A 15,801-nucleotide genomic window follows, 5' to 3' on the forward strand; every position below is an offset into this window, starting at 1 on the left:
ATAATTTTAAAATTTATCGCAATTATTTTTTATATATGTACTATAATATAAAAAATTGACTTTCTAGGTTTATAATTTATACTATTAGAGCTTTAAGAAACGTTCACTTCAACAAGTTTCAGTATATTGCTATTTTTTTCTGGGAAATCTTTACATCCGCTTATCCCAAAAAATATTTTAGTATTTGGTAGAAAGTATGAGATAATAATAATTTTCGGTTTGTAAAGTCCGGAATATTTATACAGTTCAAAGCAAATTACCTATATAATTTTCTATTCTTTCAGTTCTTATATAATTGTATTTATTATCCAATTTATTTATCCTTTAACCTCATTATAACAATAATGTATTAAAAAATATATAATTCTAAAAATTACAGTTAAAATAGAAACTACATGTATTATCATAACAGTCTTTCCATCTTTATATTTAATTATTAGAATAATTATGTAATTAATTCAATCGTTTTTTTTTTTTTTTTTCGGGAAATTGGCTTCTGTGTTAATTATGGTATATAAATAAAATAAAACTATCAAATAATGTAAGTTAAATGAAGTTCGTAAATCATAGTATTTATATAGTATTTGAACTATATACAATAATGTAATAATTTTTGTTATAACGATAAAGAAAATAGGACATATTTTACATGTAATTTGAAAATATGAAATTCGGAGAAATAAAAATAAAAATGGGAATTGATTCTAAAATGAATCACGTTTTTTTATTCGTTTTTTGGTATGCATGCCTCATAACTAAGATTTATTGAATTTCTGCATCACGTTTCGTGTGTACGCTCGTACAATAAATAAGGTGCCTGTCAAATATCGGTGTTGGCGTTTCGTTCCTTAAGCCTCGCCGTGAGCGAGCGAGCAGATCTGAGATCAGAAAAAAGAAATGCGACACACTTCAATTTCAGTATAAATCTTCATAAGTGCATCAACGTAGAATTTAATGAAGTCTTGAAACAAGTGGGCAAAAATTTAATATAGCAAGTGTAAAAATTGATATATTGATATTTTACTGAGATAAATTCACTTGCCTGTGTATATCTTATACACGTATATATATATATATATAACTGAAAAAGTATATAGAAAGAAAGAAGACCGTGACATGCACACGAAATGTAGCCAGGGACTTCCCCTAAAGATCGAGTCGACTTTATTATATCGCGCTTTTATAGGTCCGTCATGCGATCGGTCTCCACCCCAATATTGCGAACCATATCAATGACAATAGTTTAGCGAGCACATAGACATTTCTGGGAGGCAAACACGTACACATCGACCCCTAAACCTTATTGTCACAAGGAACTCATAAAACAAGTCAATGTCTAGCTCAGACCAAACCCCTCCTCATCCTCCCAAAAGCTACCCTCAAACATACCCACGCAGTATTAATATGCCCCTCACAGACAGACTAATTACTTTATTAGATACCACGAAATTGGATCAAGCAAACCCTATATCCTTTTCACACTGATATTATCAAAAAAAGAGAAAACTTCAGCAAACTTTATCATTCACTCTCATCGTTATTATTAGTTACTTGTACACAAACTTAATCAAAAGCTATTGTCACTATATGTCATTATTTAATACAAAAATTGATAGAAATAATTAAAAAAATAATTGGGGGCAAAAATTTTACCAAAATAGATTTGAATATTTATAAATAAATAAATAAAATGATAATAATATATTCGTATTAAAGTCCAATATTTTTCTCTCTAAATATTTTACTAATTTAAATTTGAAGTAATTTAAAAAAAATATTTATTTCACAATATAATTATTTTTATATATTAAAATGCTAAAAAGTGTATAAATCCTTGCTACTTAAGTGATTGACTATAGTGTTGTATTATTAATTATTCTCATATTTTTTCGTTGCACTTTTCACTATATGTATGATCTATATGTCTATATAAAATATTGTCGGCTATAGCTTTATTTGCTCGGGATATTAAAGTTACGGTTAGTTGCAATTTCTCAAAGATTGATGCTATTAGCCTATATAAGTTTAAGGATAACTTTATAGACTATTAAGTTTATTTTCCAGAGACATTTAGGATTTATTCCTTGGCAAACCATTATATTTTATTGGACATAATCCTAAGTTACTTTCGTTTAGTCCATATAAGTTTTTTAATAAATGAGGCTTCTTTTATATATTATAATTGAGGAAAATTGTGGGTATTTAAGTCAATCTACGGTTGATAGTTTTGTACTAATAAAAAATTGTTATTTCAATCAAATAAGACATTAAAAAATAATTTATATTTGTTAAAACAATAAGTACTTATATATAAATTTATTATATGATATATATTAGATTTTGTATAAAAAATATAAATATGAGTTTTGTCTGTATGGTAAGGTATTTGATAAACGAGAAAAGTACAAGACACGATTTGTCAATATGTTTTATGAATTATAGTGCGGTTGAGGGCGCGGAATGTCTGCCTTCACCGAAAAACTTTTTATAACAAAAGAATGAATAAGAACTATTATTGGCAGCACATGCGAATGCACTTAGTCGGAGCACTTTCCAATCGGTTACACGAATATCTATGAGTCAAGGTAGTTCCAGCTTTAAAAGGTTACTCTCCAGATGAAAGTCTGCGGGAAAACGGTTTATACCTCACGGTTGGGCTAGATGCACGGCATATATATCAATATACACATAAAGTGTACAAATGACAAATCGATTTCAATATATTTAGATTTTATAACAGGTTTGACTTTATATATTTATTTATATACAATATAAAATAGGCAATACATTTGAGTTATTGGTGAATAAGAATCAAGTGAAATAAAAAACAATTAATTAATTTTATGGAAAATATACAAATGTAGTTTTCTAGAATTGTAAAATAGATTTGATTAATTTTATAAAAAAATGTATATATTTGAGTTTAAATAGAACATTACAATTTTAAATATTGGAATTTATAGTATATATAAGAAAAAGGTGATTCAAGGAATTATAACTCAATCTTTTAAATATACAATTTTGTTATAATCATTAATTAAACGTCAAAATATTGTCAATTGTTATAATTGATTATTACATTGATGCATTTTGATTTTACAACTATGTTCTTCTCGTTTCTAATCGCTTCATGTAATTATTGTATAATAATTAATCTCCAAGGACAGAAAGACCAAGGATGGCCTTTTAGCCACATGTATATTTTTATTTAAATTTATATTGAATTGTTATTGAATTTGTATTTACGTTTTGATAATAATTTATATTTTTAATTATTTATTAATGTATATTTTCAAGTTTTACAGTTTTTAATTTCAATTATTTTGTACATAAAGAATATATTTTTTTTTATTAATTTATGAAATATTAAAATATTTACGTATTCAGAAATAAATATAACTGTTACTATTATACTATATTAATACTGTGTATATATTGAGGTAATCTTATTCCGGACAGCGGAAGTCCTGATAGCTCATTCTCGGTGAAATTATGTTAGGAGTAAGTTTGGCGCAGGGATGCAGACTACCAAGTTTCTATTAGTTCAATATAAACTATTGGAGTGGATTTGTCCATAATTAAATATGACGAATACGTACAAATCAAAGCGGACTAATTGAGAGAGCATTAGTGGAAGATAGTGCACGGCAATGAGGGCGGTTGCGTGGTTTGCAGAGGTACAACTATCTAGGAATACGGAGCGTCTCGCTCGCACATACACACCACAACACCATACATACCACCCAAGCTACTCTATGATAGCAGAAAATGTAATTTAGTTCGACTTGCGTATGCAAGAACACTGAGTAACTAAGTGTGTCCTACAATTATCCAACTTCCTAATCCATATTATCCGAATTAGAAACTAGCACTGATTCTCACGAGACGTTGTTCTCTTTGGTTTCTTATAACATTAATTGTATATTCAAATTAGTTATATTGTAGAATAATTTATTACATTTATAATTTATTTCATTCTCTGAAATTATTGTTATTATTATTATTATTTGACTTTCAACATAAAATAAGTAATAGTAAATTGCTAATTCAGCACATATTATTACTTTTATAGAAGAAAAACTTACAACTAATCAGCAAATATGTAATTTTCTATTCAAAATAACTCATTCACGCTATTTATTGAGTGAGTGTTGCGTGAGAATATTCTAATAATGTCTATAAAATTTTATAGAATTATTTTCATTCTTTATTTTATCTTTTTTTTTAACAATTTGTTATTCAATTTTAAAATATTGGAATGATGTTTCGAAATTTCAGTTTGACAGCTGTCAAGTTATATAATAAATCTCAATCATTCAAATTGATAGTTTCCGCAGCAAATTGAAACGCATATGGATATCAGAATAGCTGAAGTAGATAAAGAAAGAACTTAATAGAAATGACAGTCAGAATGCTTTGAAAAATACTGTTGAAATAAATTTGAAACCAATATTTTGAATAGCATCGGTTCATTATTACTTCTCGTTTTAATGGTTCTCCAAATAACAACTTCCACTTTGCATGAAAACGTCAAAAAATATATTATAAATAAATGGATAAATGGACAATTATAAACAAATATGTAGGGTTGCCCGGAAAAAGATTGAAAAACTCTGTTTTATAGCATTAATGTCGTCCAGTGTATAAGTATAAAAGTAATTTCAGGTCACAGAAAGTAGAGATAACGAATTGAGTGACTGCAAGATTCGGACGAAGATTGATGGATGAGTCGTTTTTAATTGATGCAATCTCTGTGCGATTAAGGTAATTCAATTAACCATGACGACATAAGACCGTGTGGACAATCGTCCTTTTAATTCACATTCAGTATTAGGTGATGGTGTCTGGTCTGGTATAGTTTGTTTCTTCTTTTCCAAGGGGTCTACACAGCTTTCCTCGACATTATAATATTTCGGGCGTAAATCACGGCTCGCAAAGCCTTGCGGAATTGTGTCAGCCCTAATTTCGGAAAGACTTAATTCCGTTTAAAACTTGACGAGCTCGTACACCGCCGAATATAAAGCTACGTCCCGCTTTTTGGCATTAATATTACCTTAAAATATTGTATACGTATAATATCGTATTAATTACTAAGTCTTCATAGTAAATATTGTGACACCTGTTCCGGATTTGAACGTAGCCTGCGTTGCGGACCGTTATTAATATATTAAAATATCTTCTTTTCTATCTTCTATCTCCGGTTTTAATTACACCAGCTCACATTATATTTTATAATTAACAATTATATTTTATAACTGGATTTTATAGCTTTATTAGAAATAAAGAAGAAGTTAACAAAAAATATTCTGAAAACTTATTGTAAAATTTATAAAATGAAATTCAAAAAACTATTATTATATTATCTAAATAATGTTTAGTGTTAAATCTTAATTGACAACATTAATGAATACATATTAAAGTTTAGTTTTTTCTGAACATAACTAGGAATTATCACTTTTAGTTGTAAATATTTTTTTTAAATAATTTAAATCAATATTAGTATATATTTTCTCCAAATAATATATTTCGTTAATTTATTAATTGTTAATTATCCTGTTACATCATTATCTTTTAAAACTTGTTAAGCTTTTAATGAAACTTACTTATTTAGTCAGTATATTTCAATTTTTGTGTACTTAAATAAAATCTAATGAAATATGATAAATATATATCGAAAAATTACTCTCTCTTTAAATTTAAAGTATATCATTTAAATCATCTTTGTTTACTTGGATTAAATATAAATATTATTGAAATATTAATTTCTCTTTTCATATTCCATAATTCCTTTTACTATTTATTTTTCGCTTAGTTCAATGAACTTATCAATCATCCATTGGGATTAATTAATAGAAAAATATCCTGAAATATAAATATTGAAATAGAACTATGAAACAAGATTAATAAAAGTGTGCTATTAAAAGATTAAGTGAGTATAGTAGATAAATTTACAAAAATTTACAGTATGCTATAACAATTTTTAGTAAATATATATCAAACACAAACACTCAAATCATATATTTTTTAATCCCACAGTTAATTCAATTGATAGAAAGCAATTGGATATATGGATGCACAGCTCACACAAAAACAAAAACAAAATTGTGAAATATATTGAATTTGTTGCATGTAAATAAACTGATATGAAAATAGCCTACATAAATCTCCAATTACTACAAAAATAAACAGATTCACCGGACGCAACGTATAATCCAGTTTAATAATACAGAAGCCATGGTGAACATGAACTCGATTACAAAAATACGAGGCAGTGCAAAAAAAAAAACGTGTGTTTTTTATATTGGAGCTGGATTTGCTACATGCTGAATTTAATAATTTGCGAAGTAAAGTTTATTATACGGCGGTGGGGGGAAATTTGGCGGCAGTATTAATTGTGAATCAATAAATTAAAACAATTTGTGGCTGCTAAACAAGCACGGCAAAATGAATGCGATATTTTGCTCGATAAACTTTCCAGTTGGAATTAAAATTACCCGATTTTGCAATTTTATAGGACGCGTCCACCGCATTTCCCAAATAATTACTGTTCGCTGCTATACATATATGTACACAAAACGTATGCATTTCGACGTACTTTCCAATTCATTATACAATTTATTTACGTACGATTCGACAGATTACATCTAATCTAAATAGGGAATCGGATCGTTTGTTTGTCTAATTAAAAATATCGTTGATTGAATCATTTGCTACAGATTAGTTTTAGTTTATGGAACTGTTTGTTTTATCAAACAAACTCTATAGAAATGTATGTCTAAATATTGCACATTTATTTATATAGCGGAACCTCGCTTAACGAGCACCTCGCATAACGAGCTTTTTGCTTAACGAGCAAAATAAATTGTAAGAAACATGACTCGCAAAATGGAACGCATTATCGTATATTTCATTAATTTATATAGGGAAAATTGTTTCACTATACGAGTAAAAATCCGGAAATTTTGAAAGGGATTATGATCGTTAAGCGAGGTTTTACTGTGTCTATATTTACATAAATATATAAACATAAAATTATATTAATTAGGGCGGAATGACATACTGCTACTATATTATTGTAGTGATTTGATTATTTTTTTATATTCTACTTTTTTGTCTGCAATTATTTATTTATGATATTATTATAAACTCAAAAACATCAACATTTAAATTAATTAGAAATTGTTATAATAAATTAGCTTTAACAATTTATAAAAGCTATTTTTAATTGATCTATTCTAGAATCATGATGTTATGATAGATCATCAATATTCCTTTTATTGTCGACAAACGGGAAATTTAAATTTAATTTCCCGGATATTCCTTTAGTTCTATTACTTGCAATATTCCTAATATATCAGTTTGTGATTAGACGTAAATGTAATACTTTCAGTCGATTATATTAAGTATACCTAACATTAATGTTATTTCATAAGTAGTTCCAAAATTGATGACTTAAGTCATCATAATAGCGGACTAAGTTAATGAATTGTAAAATATAATGTTTTACCTTTATATTATGTTTCACACTATATGAATGAAGTTCAAATGAATTAAGTTGACTTAGTTTTAATAGAACTTCTCTTACTTTATGTTTGAACATCAATGTAACCATGACGCTCTAGTTAACTTCAAATCATAATTCATTCCAAACACATTTATTTATGTATTTATATAATATAATGTTGCTTTTTGTATGGAAATGCTGGAAATTATCTTTTTGTATGTAATTCCTTTTTTTATGTCGTAATAATTTTATTCACAATATGTTCACCAATGTGAGCTTTCCCGGTGGATAGTTACCATTATGATGATTTTGAATATTAATAATTACTTAAGTCACTAGATTTAGTAGTGGTTTGTAACGCCTTAGCCTGTTTGTGGTTTCACTGTTGTCGAGTAGGCCAAAAGGCAGAACATTAGTATATGACTCCAGTCTATCTTGTTATCTACTACTAAATGTTGGTATTATATCTTCGACCATATCTATATGAAGATCTTCATGTATTTGCTTATTACTTGAAAACCACCATGGAGTCCTAATAATATTTCTTAGGCATTTTGATTGGAACCTTTATATAATTTGTTGATTTATTGGCCGCACCCCACAGTTTATAATTCTATTTTTTTTTTATTATAACTATAATTAGAACTAATCGCATGATATGAATTTGACGAAAATGAAAAAATAATAATTGTGGAGGTCGATAAAAACTAAGGAACATGACAAAAATGGGTGTCTAGAATTAATCATTACTTTCGTATCTTGTACTATTTTATTCAACACATTTTTTCAATAAATAATTTTAATGTTTAAATTAGTTAGATTTATTATTTCACATATTGTAATTTTGTTTTAATTCTAAACATGTCAGTTTTTACTCAACAGATGTTTCTTTTGACACTCGACGCTTCGGAACGCAACCTAAACGTTAAGTGAGGTCTTACTATAGCACAAATAAATTGAGGTAAATGGTCAATTTTTATGTCGACAATCTAATATTTTTTAATTTTATTTTTCTATCTTAATAGAATTTTAACAAACAAATATATTTTTTTTAACGTTGTAGCAGTTAGAATCATTCTAACAAACAAGTTTAATAAAGAAAAGCGAACGCCGCAATTTACAATTCAAGTTAGCGAGAAATATTGTTGCTCAAGACTTTTGGCACCGATGTAATTTATTGTAAGGATTCGGCTCTCCCGTGTTCAAGTTCAATTCGGTTTGTGCGGCTTCTTTGTGTCTGGACGGGTGAATTGTGTGTGTGCGAGCGAACGACGGCAGCTTCAGCAGCGGCGATGGCCCCTTTTTCTTGTTATCAGAATTTCTGGCCCAGAAAATATCACCTGAACTTAATTTCGGCGACCGTTTTATTTCGTAATACCCGCGGCTTTACATAAAGAATGTTTGCATAATACAGATGCTGATGTAGCACCCACTTATCTTCTGCATAGTGTATAAGGTGGAATGTTTTTATCAAAAACTTGTTGACCTATTTCATGGAGGAGATTTCAAGTTGAGAAAATTCATTACCACTATTTCTTGCTTCCATATATATTCATGCAAAAGCAACGGTAATATGAAAAAATAAGCATTCTATCTTCACCTATGTGATTGCAACCTTCGTATTCTAAATTTTGGTCAACTTTTGTTGATTTATTTTTAATTTTCAAACCATATAACATAAAATATAATAATTATTATTTCAATAATTCGAATCTCACAAACAATTAAACATGAGCAAAATCAATAAAATACCCTTGTTTTCTTCTCTGTTAAAATTATACAATTGATAAATATAAACATTTCAATAAATTACCCAAATAATAATTATACATTTTTATTTGAATGGAGAACATATATGGGATATTTACAATACATGAGCATAAAACTACATAGGTTTGAAGAGGAATACGAATTAAGGAACATCGCATAAAAAATAAGAACGGTTAATACAAAGCAAGAGAAAATTGCGTTGCTAGTTTGTCAGGTTAAAAGAAATTATTATTTTTTAATCTTTTATGTCTAATAATAGAATAAAAAAACACATACAAATGTTAATACAAAATTGATATTAAAATAAAACAAATCATAGAAAATAAATAATAATATTTATTGCGACAGTCATACATAAATAAATAAAAATTAACACGTATTTATAACTAAAAAAAACAAGACTAGCGATCGCCAACATTTTTGACCTCACGGATCACTAAATTCAAAATATTGAATCTCGCAGGTAACTAAACTAAATAATGAATTCCGCGTACCACTACCATGATTTTATTTCCAAAAAAATAACATCCTAAATATGATATGGTATAACAATCTTTGGACCACCAAAATTTACTCGCGGGCCACCAGTTGGCGATCGTTGCTGTAAACCAGTGATTCTGAAACGTATATGGCCTTTCAAAAAATATTACGCAGCACCTCCCTGGAAATATTTATATATATATATATATATTAATGTTTCTACCGCCCCCTGGATCACTGCAGCGTAGACTGCATTGCAAAAAAATAATGACAGACCAATTCTGGTTGTTTTTCTACATATACCCATTCTTCGGGGGGATCGCAGAAATTTTTTGTAACCAATTTTAGGATTTACAAAGTGTTCCGTTGCAGGAAAAGTTTGTTGACTGTTGACTGCTTTAGAACATAATCAATAATAAAAAAAATACATTTAAAAAATATACATTAAATTGATAATTCTTTCCACACCAAAAAATAAGTGAATATTGTTATATTAAAAGACTTAACATAAGGCAATAGGGAGTACCACTTACTTTATACACACGACATTGGCATAATAATCAATGATATAGTTAGTATATCTGAATATTTTGAATGTTTCATAGTATGTATTTTGTGGATGATATTTATATGTAATATAATTGAAGGTTAATAATAGCAAAGTATTGAGACGGGAAAAACTAGTTATTATAGAAAAACGCAATCGAATGAGGGTAATCTAATGCATATGATTAGTTGTAATCAGATTGTGCATCAGAACTAATAGAATGTTGTTTTGTAAACGAAGTGCTGCGCAATAATATGATTTGATGAAATTAGGTTAGCTGAAATGCGGGGTTGGTAATTCACGTTTTACGTCCTGTTCCCGAATGGAATAATCCCGAACGGAATAATAAAAATTCTATGATAATTATGGAAACAGCATCGTGCGAATTGATTCCGTTCGGGATGCGTGCATTAGTATTAGTATAGTAGTAGTTAGTTACCTTCGTATAGACATCCTAAGAGCTCGAGCCTGAGACAGACAGTCCTCCTGTGAACGCTGTAGGGCAGAACTCTGACTTTGGTCGCAAATACCGGAGGCATTAGACGATGACTCTCGACTGAAGCCGTGTCACTATTTCCACGTAGTATCTGAAACAATTCAGCATATTATAGTCGAAGTGTCAGTGATGGCACGAGGGCGTGTGACGGGTGTTCTTCGGGCATTGTTCGGGACCACTAGTGTGGCGATTTTCCCTTCAGAACGAACGATACCTCTACCATTGTCTGTGGCCCCTCCGTGGCCGTGTGCACGCAGTTAGCATAACAACCCTTCCTTGGAGCTGTATGGAATACACAGTAATGGGATGAGTCGTAAGCGCTTTACGGTCACAGTTTCAACCTAAATCGGAGGACCCATTGTTAACGGCATAAGCCAATTTTGTTAAAATGCTAACGTTTCTATAAAACCCCACAATAAACCTTTATAAAATCCTCGTATAATATCCAGCCACCACTAAAGTTGTTTTATTACACTACTTTACTTATTATCATACGACTCTCTGACTACCCATTAAAATCAATTTGTACTACATTTACTGTTTCTGTTCAAATTAATTGAACTATATTATTTTTTATTGCTTATGTAAAATAACATTCACAATCTAAACGAATACTACAATCTTAGTTATAACTCCAATCAATTTAATGGATTTTAAAAATTGATAATAATTTATTGCATGCATAAATCAAATAATATAATAATAATTATTGAATAATATTTAATTATTCCATAAGTATAAATTAATTGTTTTTCTTTCTTCTGATATCTCATTGTATTTATTTATAACATGTAAATAGTACGTATAGTGCAGCTTCTATCTGCCCGGATTCACTATAGTCCGGTTTGAAAATATTGAAACAAACTAAATTTTAATTGATATAGATATATTTATACAGATTTAACGACAATAAATATTCGTTTCCATCATAATTAAATGAAACAAATAAAAAACATAGTTATATAGTAATAATGAAACAAAAAATATCACTGTTATAAAGGGCTATTGACCATTAAGAAAAAGAATATGATAAATATATATACTATATATCAACACATTATTTTTTTTTCTTAGGCTATAGATACCTTCAAAGAAGATTGTTAAGACAGGATCCAGAGAGGTTTGAAGTGTCAGTTATGCTAATGTTTCCTTATTCGAGGCATTTACGCGTGTAAGGGGAAAAGTGTCTATATCGCACGTTTACATTCAAAACATGTATATTTTTTTAGAGGTAGGGTATTTTCACCGCATATCAAATGTATTTAACTGCAAATAATTCTAAACTCCAAAGGACTGCACAAATGATAGAACCTATTTTCGCACATATATTTTTTATATAATTGAATTAATAAAAATAATACTACAGAAAATATAGATTAAAGCATATATTTCTTTTAAGGTTTCTGCCCTTTCTGACCTATGGTAAATAGTTTTTTGCTGCAGATGAATTTTATTTAGTTTTTTTTTTAATTTTGTAATTTATTGTTGCAATAAATATTATTATTACTTTTAAATTAAATTTTATATAAATTATAATAAAATAAAAAATGATTCATTGTTACAAGAAGCTATTGGAAAATGATGGTATGTATAAACCACATATATAAAGAAATTTTTTTCCCGCAATATTTTACAAAAAAGAACAGTATCATATTATAATTTATTTAATATATATTCTTATAATTTGTTATATATAAGGAGCATATATACATTTGATTTATTGAAGTGCTTTTAGTGGATTCTCACGTTCATGGAAATTTATTAATATTTTCGTATTTTGTATCTATTTTTTAATCATAATTTGTTTAAAGTTCATATAGTTTTCAGGTGAATGTAATAACGTGAATTATTTTAGTTAACGTTAAAATAATTATCAATATTTGATAAAGTATGTTTGTTATCTTAAAAATATATACAATAAAACAAAAATGTTGAGAAACGTAAACCTTTTCCATTGTAAAGAACTAAATTGAAAATCACTGAAAACATCAAATCTATATAGAAGATATTTCGCGTATCCGCAACGGCGTAATGTCTGTTTTATTTTATTTTTTCGTGTCTTCCATTTATATCATTTCTGTTCTTTATGTTTGGCAAAAATGTGTAAGAAAAGGTTCACTGGAAGAGATACGTGAACCAAGTGTGATGGGGGACATTTACCGCAAACTGACTCTAAATTGACTCGTAACGATCAGAGTACGAATGGTGTGCAATTTAAAGGAGAGCCCCAAGACCGGGACCAAGTCAGATTGATACACGCGATATCCCTATTTCTTTCCACAACAAATATAGAGATATACATCCCCTAGAGAACACTTTTCGAATAAAATTTTTATCATGATTTATACGTTTGCAATACTTATAAAAGATCTAGAATAAATAAAAGACAATACAAAATCTATTTTTAATAAATTTGAATTACTTGTTTAGTTTTAGTTACAATTTTTTTGCGTGATACATCTACAAATTATTTGATAATTTACAAGTAACTTGCTAAGTAAATTGTACGGTGAGAAAACACATCCTGTACATAAAATTCTTAACACGTTAGTTGACATGTAATGTGTACACTATACTTCTATGCGTAATAAATGTACTATTTTCAATATATTAAGTAATAAGTACATCATTATCTCGCATAGTGAGGGTAATAGGTTCCGCTAATATCCCGGACTATTTGAAATCGCACTAATCGACCGCATAAAAAGAAACTTTACAGTATAGAGAAAAAATAAACAAAAGTTTGTTTTTATTTTGTATATTAAATTAATAAAATAAAAAAATAGTTTGAAAATTTAATTGACTATAAATAATAGAATAATATAGAGTGGAACCTCGATTAACGTGTACGCATAACGAGCATTTTGAATATCGAATACAAAGAAAAATGACTCGTTTAACGAGTGACAATGAGAAGAGAAGTTTCCGATTTCGCATCTGCTACATCATTTTTAAACTTGTGTACACATATTATGTATATTTTTGAATATGTTTCATTATACTAGTAAAAATCCGGAAATTTTTGAACTCGTTAAACGATGTTCCACTGCATTTGTAGGAATGTCGGTATGCAAATGGACTGAAATAAATATTTTATTAATAAACTGTATGTGCATTACTTTGTCTTGATGTCTAATTCATAAACAAATTCTATGAACTTGTACGTGTCTTTGTCACATACTTATATTTATAGTATTTTTATTGTAATTTAAATAATGATGAGTTTCAATCAAATAGTTTAAGCTTTATCAGATTTTATTTTATTTATATTTGATTATTAATATGAAAATATAATTTGTATATTAAAATAAAATGAAACATAAATTTTGGTTTAAAAATCGGAGCAAAAAGTTAATTAAATGTAAATAATGTAGTAAAATATTTATTGCTTTTCACGATTCGAATATTGATGAGCAATTCAATGTAAATTGAATTTAAATTTGTTAATTTGAAAAAGGTGAGGGTTTTTCCTGCAGAAGATATATCAAAGTAAAAGTCTGACTTCGTAAAAAATCAATTGCATTTAGCATGTATAGTCTTCACGATAAGATTGTGGTTTTGAAATTCATGAATTCCTGTTTGAATTTCTCGGTCGGGTAGTTTTTCTCTCTCTATCTTCTTTCCCCTACAGCCTACTCCTCCACATTCTATCGCTCTTTCTTTTTAATTAATTATATCTTAAGTGTGTTTAAAGAGCAAACACAATTATAATGATAATTACTTATTATTATGCGGAGACGTCTCAAAGGGAACATAACGGAGGCAAACGTCTGTCTGTATAGATAATGCAGATGACTGGTTTAGATGCCTTTAAAACAAAAAGAACAGCCCGGCGCGTCCACAAAAGTAAGCGTTCAGCCCTCCGACTCTCTCTCTCTTTCCATCATCATACCCTATCTCTATCCATACTCCTTCTCTCCCATATTGTATTTGCTGACAATCTCTGATGAGATTAAAGATCTGCATCTAGATGTGGTTTAACGGGTCTCCTTTGTTCCTCACAAATACCGCAATCGTTTTTGACTCTTCCACCGAAAACCATTATGCTCCTTTACTTATCAAATAGCCCACTTTAACCGCGATATGGAAAATGGAGAGAGCGAGAAAAAAGGACGGACTCGAATGTTAATGAAAATAATATTACCATCGAATAGTTTCCTTGATTTAGGAAATCTTTTCGGAAAGTATTAAATTTAATGAAAAACGCTTTACGGTTATTACGCTCCGTGCGTTTAGTTCCGTTCCTTTTTAATAGTAATTGGAAATTCTAATCGCTCCGGCCGAATTAATTAGTTTACCACGTTCGGGGCCAAATGTGCTCCCATTGTAAATATTTGCGATTACTGCTTGAAATGACATTTCGCTTCATGTTTATTATGGACCGTTTTAAATTGCTATGTTTTTAATGAATATTATATTTTAATTTCATTATAATTATGAATGAACCTTTTAAATATTAAATTTTTAATGCAATTAAATAGAAACAACTTTTGACTCTGACTATACTTAAATATTGATAAGTATCAATTTTTATATTATTTTACTATAAAGTTTTTTACTCAACAAAGGCTATTGATATAGAGAAGTAAACTAACAAAAACAAAACATCAAAACCATCATAGTTCAAGCTGTCAGTATGTTTTCATAAACATTGAGTGCAGAAAACCTAGGTTCTCACTCTTGAATAACAATACCAGTAAATTATAACAAGATTAGAAGGCGTTCTAAAAGCGCTGTAATATTTGTTTCTTTATATAATACTTTAATAGGAGGATGATGCAGTGGATTATCGGGGTGTTAAAATTTGGTGATATTTATTTAGTATAGGTCTACGACAAATAGAATACAAAATTGAAGCGTAGGCAGTTATTAATAAATTGAAAAAAAAATAAGTTTTCAAAATCATGTTAAAAATGTTAAAATACGTTATTTTTAATATTATTCAAGATTCGTTATAAATAAATTAAGAACGTGCATTATATATCTGACATTTGTTAATATTGA

The 15,801-nt window shown here is 28.5% G+C and overlaps 1 protein-coding gene across 1 annotated transcript in view; it reads right to left on the reverse strand.

The window, feature by feature from the left end:
- Positions 1–15,801, reverse strand: part of LOC108563013 (discoidin domain-containing receptor 2-like) — a 127,928-nt gene that overhangs the window by 19,595 nt on the left and 92,532 nt on the right. Inside the window, exon 5 of the mRNA XM_017921552.1 lies at positions 10,741–10,888. Within this exon, the coding sequence (XP_017777041.1) occupies positions 10,741–10,888 (148 nt within the window). The remainder of the gene's footprint in view (positions 1–10,740; positions 10,889–15,801) is intronic.

Source organism: Nicrophorus vespilloides, unplaced genomic scaffold, assembly GCF_001412225.1.
Source record: "Nicrophorus vespilloides isolate i.1.1-1 unplaced genomic scaffold, Nicve_v1.0, whole genome shotgun sequence".
NCBI classification, from domain to species: domain Eukaryota; kingdom Metazoa; phylum Arthropoda; class Insecta; order Coleoptera; family Silphidae; genus Nicrophorus; species Nicrophorus vespilloides.